This window comes from Pseudopipra pipra, chromosome 3, assembly GCF_036250125.1.
Source record: "Pseudopipra pipra isolate bDixPip1 chromosome 3, bDixPip1.hap1, whole genome shotgun sequence".
NCBI lineage: Eukaryota > Metazoa > Chordata > Aves > Passeriformes > Pipridae > Pseudopipra > Pseudopipra pipra.
In genome coordinates, this window is record NC_087551.1 from 80,231,029 (window position 1) to 80,249,235 (window position 18,207).

Below are 18,207 nucleotides of genomic sequence, written 5' to 3' on the forward strand. Positions count from 1 at the left end.
AACTAAAGAACATGGAGGTTTCCTTTCCCTTCATGTCTTTTTGCTTCATGACTTGAATAATGTCTGAAAAGGTAGATTACTTTTTTCTAATATGATGCAAAATCCCATTGACATAGATTCCAGCTGCCACAATTTTCAAGTCTTGTTTGTCTTCATAGATTTTAATTCTGCTTGCAGTGACTTACTGGCACAGTATCTGTGGTGGTGTGTGTTTGTGTGTGAAAAGCTAATCCCTATCAGACTTAGAGTGTTTTCTGATATGCATGAATTCTATTCCTTAGACAGATAAAAGTCAAAGTCATCATTTTCAACAGTTATTCCAAATACTGAAGCTCATGGGTTATGACTGGGCAGAAAGGTATGTATTTATGAATCTTAATTATATTATATATCTTATTGAGTTGATTTTTTTTTGAAAATGAATAATTTGTACATTGGAATTTCAGTAGACTGTTCTTTTGAGGAGAATCTCCTGATTGTGTCCACCTACCACCATACTATAGCACACATCATGTAGGCATTTTGGTTGAAGCTAAGCTACAGGATGTGATGCTGGTGTGCAACTAATGAACTCCAGAGTGGAAGCAGACATTTGGCCTGTAGGACCCAACTAATACTAGTCCAATAAGGAGGAAAAAAAATAACAAAAGAAACCCTTAGAATAGTGTGCAGTGTGGGCCTCAGGTCTTCAGCACCAGCCTTTTCATTCTATATGCCCACTCTTGCTGCCCTGATTAATTTGTGAATGGAGTCATTGCCGTGTGTCCAGGATGTGAAAAACAGCCCTGTCTCTCATTTAACTTCATAACTGCTTGATGTGAAAAAGAGAAACAATCTTTAAGAGTCTGTGGCATAGCTTCTGGGATATTGTGTGCTAACATATTAAATTATTATTCTTGAAGTATTATATTTTAGCAGTGATCTGAGTCTGAGTTTGAATCATGCTTCAGGCTTGAAGTATCTATTGCAAGGAAGTGTATCCCTGCTGTTATTCATTGTAGTTACCAATCCTGTTAGCAATCTGGGCAAAGGTCAGTAATGGATCTGCAAACTAAATCATATTCCTCTGCCAGACTGCATGTCTTTTGTGGTTAAATATAGCATTTTAGCCTTCTGGAAAACTAGACTGCCTCCTTTCACAGTGCTTAAAGTTGTCTTAGATTCTGGATCCAAAATAATGCTTGGGATTATTATAAGCAGAAGCAACGAATATTTTATTATTAGCAATGATTAATTATACTTTTAGTTTAATGTGCCCACAGTAGAGTTATTATGACTCCCTTTCTAATTATATTAACAGATCTGTGTTGGCACAGTAATTTGATCTGTCTACATCCTGCCTCTCTTCAATTTATTGCAAATTATTGCATTGAGGCCTCTGTGCTAAAGGTAGTAGCAAGAGAGGTTCCTGAGAGCACGCAAATGACCGGGTTATCATAATTCTGATCATAATTTTCCCATTATATAATAAATATGGAGCTTTGGTTGCTGAAATGAGAGTTACTGATTATATCACAAAGCTTTCTGCGTTGGAGTGTTATTTATTCAGCTGTTATTGCTGTTTCCTGGTAGAGAATCCAGCTCTGAACAAACACTGCAAACATTTCTCTTGATTGAAATGTAATTTTAGGTCCTGCTGCTTTTCGATGCAGGTGCCAGCATGTGTCTTTTGGTCGAGTTCAAGGGATGAAGACTCGAAGAGGAGAAGTAATTTTCCTGGAAGATGTTTTAAATGAAGTTCGCTCGAGGATGTTACAAAACATGACTTCTGCAAAAAGTTAGCTATTTCAGGTCTTATTAGTTTCTTTTGATGTTCTATGTTGATCAAAAATGTGTCATCTTTTCCACCCTTCACTCTTCCCTGAATCAGACTAATCACCGTGATAGACCCTGATATTTGCATTTCTTACCTCTTATAATATAAACAATGTTAAAATAATTCTTTGCAACTCTGTGAACTTCCCTAAATTACAGATTTGCAAATTCTAACATTCAGTGATATTATTTCATCATGCTTTACAGTAGGAGGAAAGTACCTGTCTTTGGAGACAACAGTTGCTTTTTTGTGGAGGGACAAACTAGTCCATAGAAGGGTTGGGGCTGGAGTTCAGGCAACAGTCAGATTTCATCCAAAGGATTTTTGACTCTGACAGTTTTCTCTGACAAGAGTAACTGTAGCTTGCCTTCCACTACTGCCTCGTCATTCTCCCAGCCTTGTGGCTGTTCACAGAGTGCTCAGGAGGTCACTGCTCTGCAGCAGAATGTGCTGAAGGGGATATTTGCCTTCACCTCACTCGGGCTGTGGCTCTGCGACCTTTTCCTCTTGATGCAGTAAAGATTTAAGCAGTTCTCAGTGAAATGCTGCCCCCTCTTGTGCTCTCTGGAGTTAGGTGCTGGATTGAATCAACCATCTAGTCAGGTTAAATAGTGTGCGTCTTCCTTGCTCTGCCTCCTCAGCTTTTTTAATCCAGGTAATTTTGCTTATAGAGTGGACCAGGAGAAGGGGATCAGGCAAAATGATAGAAGGGTGCCCCTCGATTCAAACCAGTTTTACTGCAGAGAGGATTGGAGCTTAGACTTCAGTTTAAATATTGGTGTCATAGCTGAGTGCAAAGGAAACATTTTAATGCTGGAGTGAATGGAGAGTGTGCAAGCCTGATCCCTTTATGTAGTCTGTTCCGCTTGTACTCCCTTATCCTCTAGGTATTGGTGGTGCCAGGGTACTATTAGTGGGGTATTGAGTACCTCACAGTCCAGGGTTGGACTGGAATGATCTTTAAATGGCCCTTCCAACCCCAACCATTCTGTAATTCACTCAGTTCAGATTCTCTGAGTATAGTCAATTTAGGTATCTTCTTTAATGGATGGTGTGACAACTCCCTGAATGTATCCAAATGCTCCATTAACCATTGGAACAACTTTTTTTTGATTGTTTATGCACCTCTATCACTTGTAGTTTATCAGTTTTCCAACAAAATCTGAATTGCCCTCTCATTCTCTTCCTGAACTTAGAGACTGGCTGTCAGAACTGTGAAGAGGAATTCAGGGTAGTCTTGCTATCCTGTTGTAATGAACCTTTCTGACCTAAATATCTGTGTTACACATATTAGGGGAACTGGGAAAAAGCCCATCTGAAACAGCTGTATTTCAGCTTTTAAGAAAGGTTTATATTCTGGACTTGTTGCTGCATGCATCCTGACAGTTTCATATTGCTAGTTTAGGGTTTTAGAAGATCTGCTATTTTATTGGCATCTCCAAGTCTGAGCAAGGGAGTCATTATGGTACTGCAGACTTAACTATTGTTTCTTTCTGTTTCTCTTCAGCAACCAAAGAGATACAAGACCCTATGGAGACAGCAGAGAAGGTTGGTCTTGCAGCACTAATAATCCAGGTGAGTCTGAGCTGCCTCATGACCTGTTTGCATCTTCTGTGAAAAGTTAAAAACTGAGATGAAGAGCCTTATCTAGGTGACAGTGATTTATTTCTCCAGGACTTCCGGGGCCTTCTCTCGTCTGATTATCAGTTTAGCTGGGATCGAGCTCTTCAAAGTCGTGGAGACACAGGTGTGTTCTTGCAGTATACCCATGCCAGACTCCATAGGTAAGTTAGTGTTTATGCACAAAAGTACAGTTTTACATGAATTTTAACCTTATTAACTTACTGCTTTGTTAAGTAGTAGTGTCAGCTCCTTCCTAAAATATGACACATGTTCACTTTTTCAGCAGAGGTGTGAGTTTATGATAGGAATCATTGAAACTTCCCAGAAGAGTAAGCCAATTAAAATGAATTTTCTGTCTCATTTCCACAGAACTGAGCTGCCTGTCCATGTACTTTCCCAGTTCTAGGAACAACCTCTCTGTAGTTGGTGTCAGTGATGAGGAATGGTAGCCCTAAAAATTAGGGAAACTGACATAAAAACCAAAACGCACATACTTGTAAAATATACCACATCACAGAACTTTTGGCTACCGCAGTAGCTAGTGGGGTTTTTTTGACATTCTGTTATTTCCCTCTGTTGGATCCCTTCCTGTTGACTCAGGTCGAACACCTAACACATTTAATCACTTCTTTAAAAGAGATTCTGAAGAGGCAAGTTTGAGCGCTTTTATTAATTATAATGAACTGTCAGAGCATTCTTAATGCAGAAATCAGTATGTATTTTCATGTAAGGCCCCTTCCTGGATCAGGCCAAAGGTCTGTACCACCCTGGTGTTCTGTCTGAGGCAATGCTAGCAGGAGGTGGTGCTCAGGGAGAATGTGCAAGCCTGATCCTTTTCTGTATTCTGTTCCCCTTGTCTTCCCTCATCATCTAGGTATTGGTGATGCCAAGGTACCATTAGTGGGGTATTGAGTACCTCTCTAGTCCTTTTAGCATCAGCTTCTGGACCTGTTGTCCATGGATATGTCTAATCCTGTTGATACTGAATGGCTAGCACAATTTTTATATTTCTTTGTCTTGAGTTGAAGTCAGCTAGTCTGTCTGAGTGTTCCATTCATCTGGAGCAGGAGCCTACCTTTTTTCTTAAAAACACAAATTACTGTTTTTCTTGTTCAGCTTTGCTAGCAGGAGGTTTTCATCCCAACATTTGTTTTCCATTCTTACACCGTAGTTTGGAACGGATGCATGGGAACGCACAGCTAACTGATGTTAACGTGGCATGCTTGCAAGAGCCAGACGCCATCTCTGTTCTTCAGCATCTTCTCAGGTTTGTCTAGTTTTCTTTCCAAATAGCAATTCTCTTAAAATAAACTTCTGGATATGCTGCCAACCTTTTGAGAAGGCACAGACTGCGTGATCATCAGAAAAAATGGCTATTTCAGGCAATGACTTGTCTTTTGTGCCCCACTGACTGCAACAGTAGCCCTCACTTGGAAATTTTTGTGGCTTTAAGAAGCCATATGACAGAAAAAGCTATATTTGGAACATACTCTGTGTACATGATCCTCTTAATTCTTTCTTGTCTTCACAAAAGTATGCTAGGCTCTATATAAATGTTAACTGCAGATTTAGTTGGTCCCTTTTATTCTGTTTTTGTCATATGGAAAAAGAGAGAGGAAGTGCTCCTGGGTGAGGTGAAACGGAGTGTGTGCATGCACATCCAGTAGCTCAGCATCCTTCAGAGCTACTGAATGTGCACAACTAATACCTTTTAATAGCAGTAATGTTCTTCGTTAATTCAGTCTTAAAGTTGAGCTGTTTCTGTTTTCATTATTTCATAGATGTGCAGTTAAAATACAGAAACGAGGGAGTTGTCCGTGTTGCACAGCGTGTGATGGAGTCAGAAGTATCTGAAGCTTTCAGAATTCCTAGTGAGAGGTCCTATATACTGCACTGCACACTGTGCAGTGCTAGAGAGTTAACTCTTTTGACCATACTAAGACCTTCTTGAGGGCATCTGTTTAAAATCTGGACTTTCAAAAGTCATGCCAGTGTCACAGGTGGTTCCTTTCAGCCTGTAGCCTGTAGAGTCCTATCATTAACTGTAATTGCCTCAAGAGGTCTGCCTGAAATTCATCATATGCTGCATGTTCTCTTGAGCAACACCAGCCAGCACTCTAAATAAGACCAGTAGTGTGTTATTTTTCCAGTGCCATTGTATTTCATGGAAAACATGAGGGTCATTTCTTGGGGTTTATCAGATTAGTGCATAGCTGCCTGTCTTATGTGTGAACACAGACAGGGTTATGTGCAGGGATCACTGCATTGCAGACTTGTGTCAATTTTCAGACAGAAGTTGTTGATCCACTGCAGGGCTCTTGATTTTGTTGAACTTCAGGTCTGCTTATTGCGAAGGTCTTTGAGCCTGGCCCAGTACCATATGGAAACTCTGTGAAGCATCTCCAGGGGCCTTTACTTCCAGCAGAAAGCAGTATTTAGGTTATCTATTAGACCAGGCACACAAGGGCTAACAAACTCATCTTAAAATATTCTACAGTTTCAGGAGTAACAATTACTGTTCAGTCCTCCTTCTGAGTTGCCATGACTCAATGCTTCTTGAAAAGTTTCCATAATAAACCCTTCTGAGTTGTCAAAAGCCTGTCAGAAGGCTCTGCTTCTGCTGTTTGAAAATATACCAAACTTTTGCCTGAAAATAGCTGCCCAATTCTGAATACCATTAACTTTGCAGTCTAATGAATAGTAGACCGGAGGTAGCAGATAGAAGATGGAACCTTCCACTAGTCCAGGCTCTGAGTAACCTGCCAAAACCAGACCTGGCAGGGGGATTGGAACTAGACAATCTTTAAGATCTTGTACAAGTTTCGAGCTGGCTTCCTGCCAAGTCCCCCGAAACTTGACAACAAGGACCCGCCTCCCAGAGAGGGAAAAGAAGAAAAACCAAGCAGCCAAAGCTATAGCAAAAAATATGTATATATATATATATGTATATTTATATATAAGACAGATACACGAAAGGGGAATACCACACACCAGGGGGGGAAGGGGGGGGGGGGGGGGAGGAAAAAAAGGAGAAGGACAAAAAGGGGCAAGGACCGAACAAGTCAAACAGCCAGTCGAAGGCAAACTAGCAAGAATCTCACCACTTCCCTTCGAACAGGCAGGATGGCCAGACACGGTCCTTGGCTCTCCCCTCACGCGTGGCAGATAACGGCAGTCACTGTAGGCCTCGGCTCCAGATAAGCCCAACCGAAACAGGGACCCACCGTTCTCGAACCTCGCCGGAGAGGAAAGAGAGCGAACTCTCTTATCAATGCCTTATTTATACCCTGGGTTACGTAAAGGAATAGCATGGAATACTTCCTTGGTCACCCTCCTAGTTCCTTCCTGGTTACAAGCTGGTTTCCAGGAAGGCCTAGACTGAAACCATCACATTCTCCACCCCTTATTCCATACTATTTCTTTACGTAACACCTGTATATTGTGTTTGTCTCTATCCCGCACATATACACATATATATATATAGTCCATGTTTATTTTTTCTCGAAGGTTGTCGTCTGTCATTGAAGATCAGCACCACCAGCAACTCGATTTGTGTTCTTGGCCCTTTCATCATAATCACAGTTCCGGTTTAGGGCTGGCTCATTGGTTTGGGCTGTGTCATCATCGGCCATCCTTAGATTCTCGTATCAGCTTTGTTTGGGTCTCTCTCTTTTTTTCCGTCTGGTGTCTGGTCTCCTGTAAAATACAACTCAAGGCACAGAATTAGTTTTTTCCCAGGCTTAGGTTTCCTTGAGGCACACATTGGACCTCTCCATCCTTCCTCATAACCCACCAAGTATATCCAGGCCCTTGAGCAAAGACAATCCCACGAATGGGTTTGTCTTGGCCTGAGGGAGGAGTGATCCAAACGGCCTTACCTAACATACCTTTTAGATGGATCGCTGGAACTTTGTCTCCATCTACAGTGTGGAGGGACTCTGCTTGGGCAGGACCAGCTCGGTTGACAGAGCCTCGGGTGTTGACTAGCCAGGTGGCCTTGGCTAAATTCTTGTCCCAATTTTTGTAAGTTCCCCCACCTAGTGCCTTTAGAGTCGTCTTCAACAGTCCATTACACCTTTCTACCTTTCCTGCAGCAGGTGCATGATATGGAATGTGATATACCCATTCAATACCATGCTCCTGTGCCCAAGTGGCCACTAGACTGTTTTTGAAATGAGTCCCGTTGTCTGACTCAATTCGCTCTGGAGTGCCATGTCTCCACAGGACCTGCTTCTCAAGGCCTAGGATGGTGTTTCGGGCTGTTGCATGCGGTACCGAATATGTTTCTAACCATCCGGTGGTTGCTTCCACCATGGTAAGCACATAGCGTTTACCTTGGTGGGTCTGTGGCAATGTGATGTAATCAATCTGCCAGGCCTCTCCATACTTATACTTCTCCCAACGTCCACCATACCACAGGGGCTTCAGTCTTTTCGCCTGCTTAATAGCGGCACAGGTCTCGCAATCATGGATAACTTCAGAAATGATATCCATGGTTAAATCCACCCCTCGGTCTCGTGCCCATCTGTGAGTGGCATCTCGGCCTTGATGACCGGAAGCATCATGGGCCCATCGAGCCAGAAACAGCTCTCCCTTCTGCTGCCAGTCTAGGTCTACTTGTGACACCCCTATCTGTGCAGCTCGGTCCGCTTCTCTGTTGTTATTATGTTCTTCATTAGCTTGCTTCTTGGACACATGGGCATCTACATGGTGGACTCTCACATTCAGACTCTTCGCTCTGGCAGCGATGTCCTGCCACAAGTCAGCAGCCCAGATGGGTTTTCCTCCACGCCTCCAGTTCATCTTCTTCCATCGGTCTAACCATCCCCATAGAGCATTGGCTATCATCCACGAGTCTGTGTAGAGGTAGAGTCTCGGCCATCCTTCTCGTTCGGCGATGTCCAGGGCCAATTGGACGGCTTTGAGCTCTGCAAATTGACTCGACCCGCCTTGACCCTCAGTAGCTTCTGCCACTCGTCGGGTGGGACTCCAAACGGCTGCTTTCCACTTCCGGTTCCTTCCTACAATACGGCAAGAACCATCAGTGAAAAGGGCATAACACCTTTCTTCATCTGGCAGCTGATCAAATGGCGGAGCTTCTTCAGCTCGGCTCACTGGCTCTTCTTCTTCTTCTGCCAGACTGAAGTTCCCACCTTCAGGCCAATTTGTGATAACCTCCAGAATTCCAGGGCGATTTGAGCTTCCCAATCGTACACGCTGCGTAATCAAGGCTATCCACTTGCTCCATGTGGCATCAGTGGCATGATGCGTAGGGGGTACCTTCCCTTTGAACATCCAGCTCAAGACTGGTAATCGGGGTGCCAGGAAGAGCTGTGCTTCAGTACCAATTACCTCTGTAGCTGCTCGTATACCTTCATACGCCGCTAAGATTTCCTTTTCCACAGGGGTGTAATTAGCCTCAGAACCTCTGTAGCTTCGGCTCCAGAAACCCAGTGGTCGCCCTCGTGTCTCGCCAGGCACCTTTTGCCAGAGGCTCCAGGAGGGACCTTTATCTCCAGCTGCAGAGTAGAGTACATTCTTTACATCTGGTCCCGTTCTAACTGGTCCAAGAGCCACGGCATGTGCAATTTCTTGCTTGATCTGCCTGAAAGCTTGTTGTTGCTCAGGACCCCACTGGAAGTTGTTCTTTTTACGGGTCACAAAGTAAAGAGGGCTCACAATCTGACTGTATTCTGGGATATGCATCCTCCAGAAACCTATTGCTCCCAGAAAAGCTTGGGTTTCTTTCTTGTTTGTGGGGGGAGCCATTGCTACAATCTTGTTGATTATGTCTGTTGGTATCTGGCGTCGTCCATCTTGCCATTTCACCCCTAGGAATTGGATCTCTCGGGCAGGTCCCTTGACTTTGCTCTTCTTGATAGCGAAACCGGCCTCGAGGAGAATCTGGATGATCGTCTGTCCTTTTTTGAAAACTTCTTCTGCTGTATCCCCCCATACAATGATGTCATCGATGTACTGGATGTGTTCGGGAGCCTTACCCTTCTCTAGTGTGGCCTGGATCAGTCCATGGCAGATGGTTGGACTGTGTTTCCACCCCTGGGGCAGTCGATTCCAGGTGTATTGAATGCCCCTCCAGGTGAAAGCAAACTGTGGCCTGCACTCTGCCGCTAAGGGAATGGAGAAAAACGCGTTGGCTATGTCGATGGTGGCGTACCACTTTGCTGTCTTGGACTCCAACTCGTATTGGAGCTCCAACATATCTGGCACGGCAGCACTCAACGGTGGCGTAACTTCATTTAAGCCACGATAGTCCACAGTCAGTCTCCACTCTCCATCGGATTTACGCACAGGCCAGATGGGGCTGTTGAAGGGTGAATGGGTTCTGCTGACCACCCCTTGGCTCTCCAACTTCCGGATCATTTTGTGGATAGGGATCACAGCATCTCGGTTTGTCCGATACTGTCGTCTGTGCACAGTTGTTGTGGCTATTGGCACTTCTTGATCTTTAATTTGCAGTAATCCTACAATGGAAGGGTCTTCTGAGAGGCCAGGAAGGGCAGACAATTGCTTGGACTCCTCTTCAATCACCGAGGCTATACCAAAAGCCCACCGGTACCCTTTCGGGTCCTTGAAGTATCCTCTCCTTAAGTAGTCCATACCAAGGATGCTAGGGGCTTCTGGCCCCGTCACAATGGGACGCTTTTCCCATTGGTCTCCCGTCAAGCTCATGTCTGCCTCTACCACTGACAATTCTTGAGACCCTCCGGTCACTCCAGAAATAGTAACAGTCTCGGTACTCTTATACTCCGAAGGCATTACAGTACACTGGGCTCCAGTATCTATCAAGGCCTGGTATCTCTGAGGATCCGATGTGCCAGGCCATCGAACCCACACAGCCCAGTAAACTCGGTTATCTTCTTGGTCCCTCTCCTTCTCCTGGCAGAAGGCAGGGCCCCTCTACTGGTCTTGATCAGAGCATTCGTCGTCAGAGTTTGACTTTGACTTCTTAGACTTTTTACCGTTGTCGAAGCGGACCTCCATCTTCTCGTGTTTCGGCGATCGCAGTTTCTTTTCTAAGAAATCTCCGTCTACTACATAGACAACTTTCTTGTCAGTCTTCTTTCGCTTCAGCTCCCTCACTCTAGCTTCAAGCTTAAAAGTGGGTTCACCATCCCACTTCTTCATGTTTTCTCCTTTACTACGAAGGTATGCCCATAGTTGGTTACGTGGCCAACGCTTAGAGTTCTCTTTCCTTTGACTTGTGAATGACAGGGACCGTGAGCGAGATCGAGACCAGGATCGAGGTCTAGGCCGAGGTCGTCTTTGTCGGTCCCGCCATGATCTTCCCATTGGCCTTTCCTGGTAATCTCTATACCTTCTGTCCTCTCTTTCTCTAAGGTCGTCCTCATATCTGGAATATTCATAATCTCTCTCCATTCTTTCCCTATCATAGGGGTGTCGGTATAGAGGGTCGAAGGGGTCTTCCAGATTTTCCTCTATGCTCCTCATCCAAGCACACATGGTGTCCACACTTGGTTCATCCATCTTTGGATGATATGCGGTTATCAAGCAATACCTATATGGTTTAGGGGCACCTTGAATTACCTTCTTCCACATTGGTTGTGTGCAAGGAACATTCTCGGGAACTTGGATGTCATAATATTCTGGATCAGAGTAGACAATTTCCTGCATGGCCAATTCCCGCAGGTATTGGATGCCTTCTTCCGCAGTCCTCCACCTTCTCGAAGAACTCTTGAGGGACTCCTTAAACGGGTATTTCGCCCTCACAGCATGAAGAATTCGGAGCCAAAGACTGGATGCCGTTTTCTCCCTTCCCATTTCTTGTTCTATCTTAGGGTCTCGGGCAATGGATCCCAGTTGTCGTGCTTCATCACCTTCAATTATGTGACTATCAGCTCCCTTGTCCCAGCATCGCACCAGCCAGGCGAGGATTTGTTCACCAGGCAAGCGCATATAATCTCTCCGTAAATCTCTAAGCTCTCTTGTGGTCAGTGATTGTATAATTTCGCTTTCTCGCATTATTTCTTGTCCATCTCTCCCACGTAGAATCTTTTCTACCTCCCTCTTTACTCTTCCGCTCTTACGTGGAACCGCTCCTGCCTCCTCCCTGTATCTCTCACGTGGAGATGGAGACTGGGCATGCCATGGGGATAAGCTTCTATGTTGTTCATGGCGTGGAGATGGACTTCTACGCCGTTCATACCGTGGGGACGGACTCCTACGTCGTTCACGCCGCGGAGATGAACTTCTACGTCGTTCACGCCGTGGAGATGGACTTCTACGTCGTTCACGCCGTGGAGATGGACTTCTACGTCGTTCACGCCGTGGAGATGGACTTCTACGTCGTTCACGATACCCAGCCGGTGGAGGTAGCGAGTAGTCTCTCGGGTGCCAAGATAAGGGCTTCTTCCAATCATCCACACCTCCAAGAGAAGGTTGGGTCTGGAGGGGTAGAGATAATTCCCCCTCCAATTGAGGGGGATGCTTTGGCTCCTTCTTTGCGTCCTTTGTAACACTGAATTTGTAGTCAGGATATAAATCATCAAGCGACAATATACCACCGGCCATTTGTGCTGTTGCTTTCTTTTCTCTTGGTGCTGTTCTGTATTCCTTTGGGCGTGCCCCTAGTTCTTTTGGACGTGCTCCTTCCCGTGTAGCCGTTTCTTCCTCTCTGGTAGCTGCTTCTTCTCTTCCAATCGCTCCTTCCTCAGTCACAACCACTTCTTCCTCTCTCGCAGTCGCGCCTTCATCACTTGCTGTTGCTCCTTCTCCCATTGCTGCCGCTCCTTCGTTCACTACATCCTCTGTTCCTTCTTCTTCTTCTTCTCTTTCTTCTGTGCGTTCTGGTTGCGGAGATGGGTCCATAAGTTCCTCGATCTCCCTTACCCACGTCTTCTTCTTCTTTATAGGGGCAATGATGATCTTCCGGTTCTTAGCTTGAGTCCCGGTTCTAGTGGACTTAGTAGAAATGTCATTGACTTCAAGTTGTGTTTGGACCCCAACTTCTGTGGACCTAATAGGGACATCACTGGTTTCAAGTGGCGTGGTTTGGGTCTCTGTGTCGACCTTAGCCCTCTGAAGGTGGTCTATGGCAGCTCGATAAGCATTAGCCAGGCCCCAGCACAAAGCGGAGAATTGCATATTCGGATCTTTGTAGGAAAAACACCCTTCTGCCAAACAGTGGGCCATCTCACCAGAATCAAACATTTGTTCTGGTGTGAACTCCCAATTAATGGGGGGTGACACACGTCCTACTAATCTACCGAAATCTCCCCAAGCTCCATGCCACCCGGGGACTGGCCTGTCTGCAGCCCTTTCCAAAGTTCCAGCGAATCCCTTTGAGGTGTGATCTTTCCTACAAGAGGGAGAGCAACGGAACCCCATTCTTCCAAGTTTAAGGAGCACTTCCAGTACCTTTATCAATGACAGTACTGTTGCAATAAGATTTATATAGTAATTAGAGCCGATTTTAACCATGGGGATCTCCTTTACCAAACCTTCGATGTCAAAATTAAAGGATGGAAGCAATTCGTTCCATCCATCCTCAAGGTCTGGACGTCTCCCTATAGAGTAGCCTAACACAGGTGTAAAGACGGCTAGAATTATAAGACAAATTAATGAAATAGCCATTGCTTTTTGTTATTATTTCTTCTTGATCCCAAAACAAACTTTTGTTTTATATAAACAAAGTTTCCTTGGCTGTTTTCCCAGACTCTGGCAGTGTTCCCAGACCTGTTCCCAAAACAATAGATTGACTTGCAAAACAACACCGAGCTTAGCTGTCTTCCTGGAAAATGTTTATCAAAACAAGCCAAACTTAACCAAAATATCCCACTTCTGACACCAAAAATGTTGTACAAGTTTCGAGCTGGCTTCCTGCCAAGTCCCCCGAAACTTGACAACAAGGACCCGCCTCCCAGAGAGGGAAAAGAAGAAAAACCAAGCAGCCAAAGCTATAGCAAAAAATATGTATATATATATATATGTATATTTATATATAAGACAGATACACGAAAGGGGAATACCACACACCAGGGGGGGAAGGGGGGGGGGGGGGGGGGGAGGAAAAAAAGGAGAAGGACAAAAAGGGGCAAGGACCGAACAAGTCAAACAGCCAGTCGAAGGCAAACTAGCAAGAATCTCACCACTTCCCTTCGAACAGGCAGGATGGCCAGACACGGTCCTTGGCTCTCCCCTCACGCGTGGCAGATAACGGCAGTCACTGTAGGCCTCGGCTCCAGATAAGCCCAACCGAAACAGGGACCCACCGTTCTCGAACCTCGCCGGAGAGGAAAGAGAGCGAACTCTCTTATCAATGCCTTATTTATACCCTGGGTTACGTAAAGGAATAGCATGGAATACTTCCTTGGTCACCCTCCTAGTTCCTTCCTGGTTACAAGCTGGTTTCCAGGAAGGCCTAGACTGAAACCATCACAGATCTCCACCAAGCCATTCTATGATTCTATGTATAACCCTGCAAAAGCAGACTTACTTGACTCATAAAATAATCTTAGCAAGTTGTTGTAGGCCAATACTGAAATGGCAGCTTCCCGAAGCAAAAAAGCTGGTATCAAATCAGGGTCCTTTATTTGGTACCAACTTTGTTTGAAGCTTTTATCAATGGCTGTTTGATGGTGCTTGTTAGCAGTAATTTCTTTGTACCCACGTTGCTGCCTCTGAGGGACGAACAGCTGCTGGTGTCTGTGCTGGCCCTGAGACCGAGTGGAGGTTCCCCTGGTTCTGTCTCGCTCACGTCAGTGGCACAGTGTGTGAGGGCAGCAACCTTCCCCAGCAGTGACCACCTCAGGCATACTGGCTAAGATCAGCTGCTGAGTGCACGTGTAAGAGGTGTTTTTGTGGCTTACCCACCCATGGGATGAGGAGCGCTCCCTCCTTGGTGCTATAGCTCTTACGTGACTGCTGAGCCCTTGTTACTGGAGCGCACTTCCCAGTTCTGCAGCTTGTCTTTAAAGGAGGAAGATCCCAGGGCAGTTCAGCTTGGACATGCTGGCAGGGATGGGCCTGGGAGCTGAGCAAAGATTAGGAAGTCCACTGCCCACTTTGAAATCTCTTCAGCCCCAGAGGTGTTGGTACCTTCTGTGAAAAAGGAAAGCAGAACACATGAAATAAAAACATAGATTTCATGATTTTGCCTGTACTGCCTAGTTTAATACTGTCTTACAAAGTCAACTATGTGTAAGTTATGTAGGATGATGGTGCTTGAGCAGGGATGTTGGACGAGATGACCCACTGTGGTCCCTTCCAACCTGACCAGTTCTGTGATTCTGTGGGAATCTGTATTCCAGCATTATGTAAAATCACATTGTTTTTGTCTTCTTTTAATGTTACAAGATTCCCTTTAGCTACTTAAAAGTCTAAGCTGCATTTACTAAAGGCAAGGCCCTCTAAGAGACTATTTTGACTCTTTTGGTTATTTAACACATTTTTTGCTCCTAGGAACTTACAATTAGTGTTAAGATGTAAAAACAGACATAATGTTCCAGGAGCAAATATAGCTTTTGTGTTCTCTTGGGTAGCCTGCCTCTCTGAGCTCTGCCATCTACGGTGTTTGCAAAATGAGGAGCAGAAGCAATCTCCTTCAATAATAAGTGAACGAGGAAGGAATAATGAGCTGTGTGCTAAAGACATGGCTTAGGTCTGGCTCAGAAGATCAGTTTTGCTAATTCTACAGCTGTAGTTGTGTGCTTGCTCTGACTTAAGCAAGTCTGATGAGCCTTATATCTGAGCACACCCTCTACTACTGCAGCACCAAACAGTTCTTTTCTTGCTTCACAGGTACGATGAGGTCCTGTATAGATCTTCTCAGGATCTGCAACCCAAGCACATTGTCAGCTACCTCCTCACACTTAGGTAAGGTGATGGCTGATACTGGTGGCGTCTCCAGTAAGGACAGGTCTTCCTGAGCTGGATCTGCAGCCCTCACATCTGCACTGCTTTGAAGAGTAAAAATAGTGGGAAGATGCAAATTTGTGGGACAGTCTCCCTGAAGCAGGAAATGTATAAAGTAAAGTAGGATAGCAAATAATATAATAAATAGTAGAGATCAAGGCTGGAGCCAGAAGCCTTCTCAGAAACTAACTGCTTTTAGGCAAAAAGAGTCACTTGGCTGTAACCCAGTGTCAGAACCAAAATCATGCTGAACTAATGAAATCTTAAGGGGATTTAAGCTGATAACATCCTCTCAAATACCAAAATTTCAGCTAGGAAACTTTGTCCAAACCATTTTTAACCACTATCTCAGCCAATGAACAAAGCTTATTTCTGTAAGTCATACTGTGTATGTGACTCCCATAGGGACCTGTCTGATTTGACAGCACTGTGAAACGCAAGAATAGGCTTGGTGGAGGAAGATGTAGAGCCTGTGTATGGGGAAGGCTTTAACAAATTAAGAAAAATTGTGTAAGGAATCACACACCTTGGGAGTGCCTGGGTAGAATCTCAAGGATTTCCCAGACCAGTTTTGAGGATGGTTTTGGTTTTGGTTTTTTAATGGGCAGGTAGCAGAGAGATTGTTTTGGGGTTATTTCAGGAGCAATAAGTTGTTAATGGCATGCCCTGACACCATGCAGGCTATAGAAAATCATGCCTTCCTTGAGCCAGGTGAGAGGCTGTTGTAAATCAGCCTCTGGCATGCTGCAGTTGTGGGTGGCCCTTCCAGTTCTGCTGCTTTCTGTAGCCCAGAGCGCCTTGCTGGTTCTCACCATTGTCTCTGTGTTTTCCATTCCAGCCATCTTGCAGCCGTGGCACACAAAACCCTTCCTGTGAGAGGCAGCGCCCCTGAAGTAGCACAGGTATGGTACAGCATCTTAGGTGGCTAGAGTGTGTAGGGTGTCCCAGAGGAAGGATTCTGGCTTTGCCAATCCAGCTGTGTAACCACTTTTGTGAATACACACCCGCAGGCGGAGGAGCCGACAGGGAGGCTCTCCCGTGGGTGGCACTACTTTGGGAAGGCAGGGATTGCTGGAAAGGGCTTCTGGAAAGGGCTGCTCTGCTTAATCCTCCTAAAACACAATGCTCCCAACCGACAACTGCTCCAAATCCAGTCAAACCCCTTCTCGTCACCTTTCCTTTTGAATGTTTTAAGAGTAAACATTTGAGCATTAAACTTTTTTTGATGGTTTCCTTTAGTGGTTATGTGGGAAGACAGAGAATTAGGAGAGAACTAAATCCGTCTCCTCCCTCTTGCCACCACCATATCCCACGTTGTCCGTATTGCCTTTCTAGCTAAAGGGGGTCAGCCCCTTCTAGCTAGGGGCTGACAACTTTTAATCTGCAGTCCCGAATAAATGCAAATTATTTTCTTCTGATCTCCCCATGTTTGACCCCCTAAATGCTCAATAAGTGATACACTAATTACACTGCCTTTCTTACTTTCTTTCATCTATTTCAAAAGCAACTACTTATTTGATTTCGGTAGTAAATCACACTTAAGTGTTGAGCTATGCTGTGGGGGAAAAACATTCAGTGGAATTGATGGAGCTGCAGTCTGTATTTGAGCTTAGATGCTGTAGATATTCCTGCTTTGGAGATGGACTAAGCTACAAGCTACTAAGCTAAAAGGAACACTTAAGTTCCTTATCTTGTAAAAAAAATATTTTCTAAATATCTTACAATGTGACAGCTTTCAAGAACTATGGTTCTTGGAGCAAACAGCCAGCTGTGTAGCAGCCAAGACACTGACAAAGAAGAGTGAAATTTTCAAAGCAGCCCATAGTTGCTTGACAACCTCTAACACAGGCAGGGCAAGAGGAGGGAATTCAAACAGTACCCTCAGGGCTGTACCAGCCCCTGGTGCATGAAAGATTTTCATTTTTTAGTCATTGCTAGCTCTTCCACAGGCATCTCTGCTTGTTCTGCCCAGAGGGCTTGGCTAAACACGCCTTTCCAGCTTCCTTTGTTTGACCAACTGTCCCTCTTGTTGACACTGCAATGGGCTAACAACAGCTGGTGTAAATGCTGCCAGCATTGGTGTGTTTCTCAGTACAGGGGTTATATGTAGGTCTGAATCCCAGTGTGGGGACAGAGGATGCACGCTGTTCTGAGAACCACACCCTATTCGGTAGCACTACCCTAAGATGACTCTTCTTTTGTTTTCCAGGCAAGGCTCTGTCTCTTTCAAGCTGCACGCTCGGTTCTAGCCAACGGAATGAAACTTCTTGGCATTACACCTGTGACCCAAATGTAACGAGGCTGTATGCAATGTAAAGTCACATCTCGTAGTAAAATTTTTTTTCCCCAGATAATATGAATACTGCGTGTCACTGCTAATGCAGGCTGGAAGCACCGTCTGTGCTTAGAGGTTTGTGCTCCTTCATACCAACTGCAGAAGAGCAGGCATGGCACAGCCATCTGGGAGGGGTAAGGCTGCCACAGTCACTTTCTCCCAGGCACTTGGTGGAGCAGTGTACTTAAGACTCAGGTCCACCTGGTATTTCCCATAAAAGAGAACTGCTCTGTATTTGCCATGTAAATATAACATCCTTTTGGTAGAGGAAGTGGTATTAACTGTGCTGCCCTAAGCAAAGTTCTCCCCTCCTGCGGTTGCCATTGTGTACTAAGGCCTGATGGCACAAAGGCTCCAGATGCTCTATATATTGTAACAAACTGAGCTAGTAAGGTCATGCAGAGCTCTTTTCCTGTGTGAAGTACTGCGTTCTCCCTTTAGCCAAGCCCAACTGCCAGCTGTCACACCCTGTTCCTCACCCCTTCCTCTGTCACACTGACGTGATGGCCGGGGAGCAGAGATGGCTGCACAGCTGGTGGAG

General features: G+C 45.1%; 2 protein-coding genes across 5 annotated transcripts in view; both read left to right on the forward strand.

Annotated features, from left to right (window-relative positions):
* The window catches only part of RARS2 (arginyl-tRNA synthetase 2, mitochondrial), a 42,113-nt gene extending 24,428 nt beyond the window's left edge, over window positions 1–17,685 (forward strand). For 3 of the 4 annotated variants that reach the window (XM_064650013.1, XM_064650016.1, XM_064650015.1), the window contains 8 exons: window positions 282–358; window positions 1,653–1,777; window positions 3,324–3,391; window positions 3,491–3,600; window positions 4,611–4,706; window positions 15,218–15,292; window positions 16,170–16,233; window positions 17,541–17,685. In XM_064650013.1, coding sequence (XP_064506083.1) covers window positions 282–358; window positions 1,653–1,777; window positions 3,324–3,391; window positions 3,491–3,600; window positions 4,611–4,706; window positions 15,218–15,292; window positions 16,170–16,233; window positions 17,541–17,627 — 702 coding nt within the window. In that variant the 3' untranslated portion in view covers window positions 17,628–17,685. The remainder of the gene's footprint in view (window positions 1–281; window positions 359–1,652; window positions 1,778–3,323; window positions 3,392–3,490; window positions 3,601–4,610; window positions 4,707–15,217; window positions 15,293–16,169; window positions 16,234–17,540) is intronic. The other variant, XM_064650014.1, reaches the window with a different exon arrangement.
* CGA (glycoprotein hormones, alpha polypeptide) overlaps window positions 1–18,207 on the forward strand; it is a 349,628-nt gene that overhangs the window by 164,197 nt on the left and 167,224 nt on the right. The window lies entirely within an intron of this gene.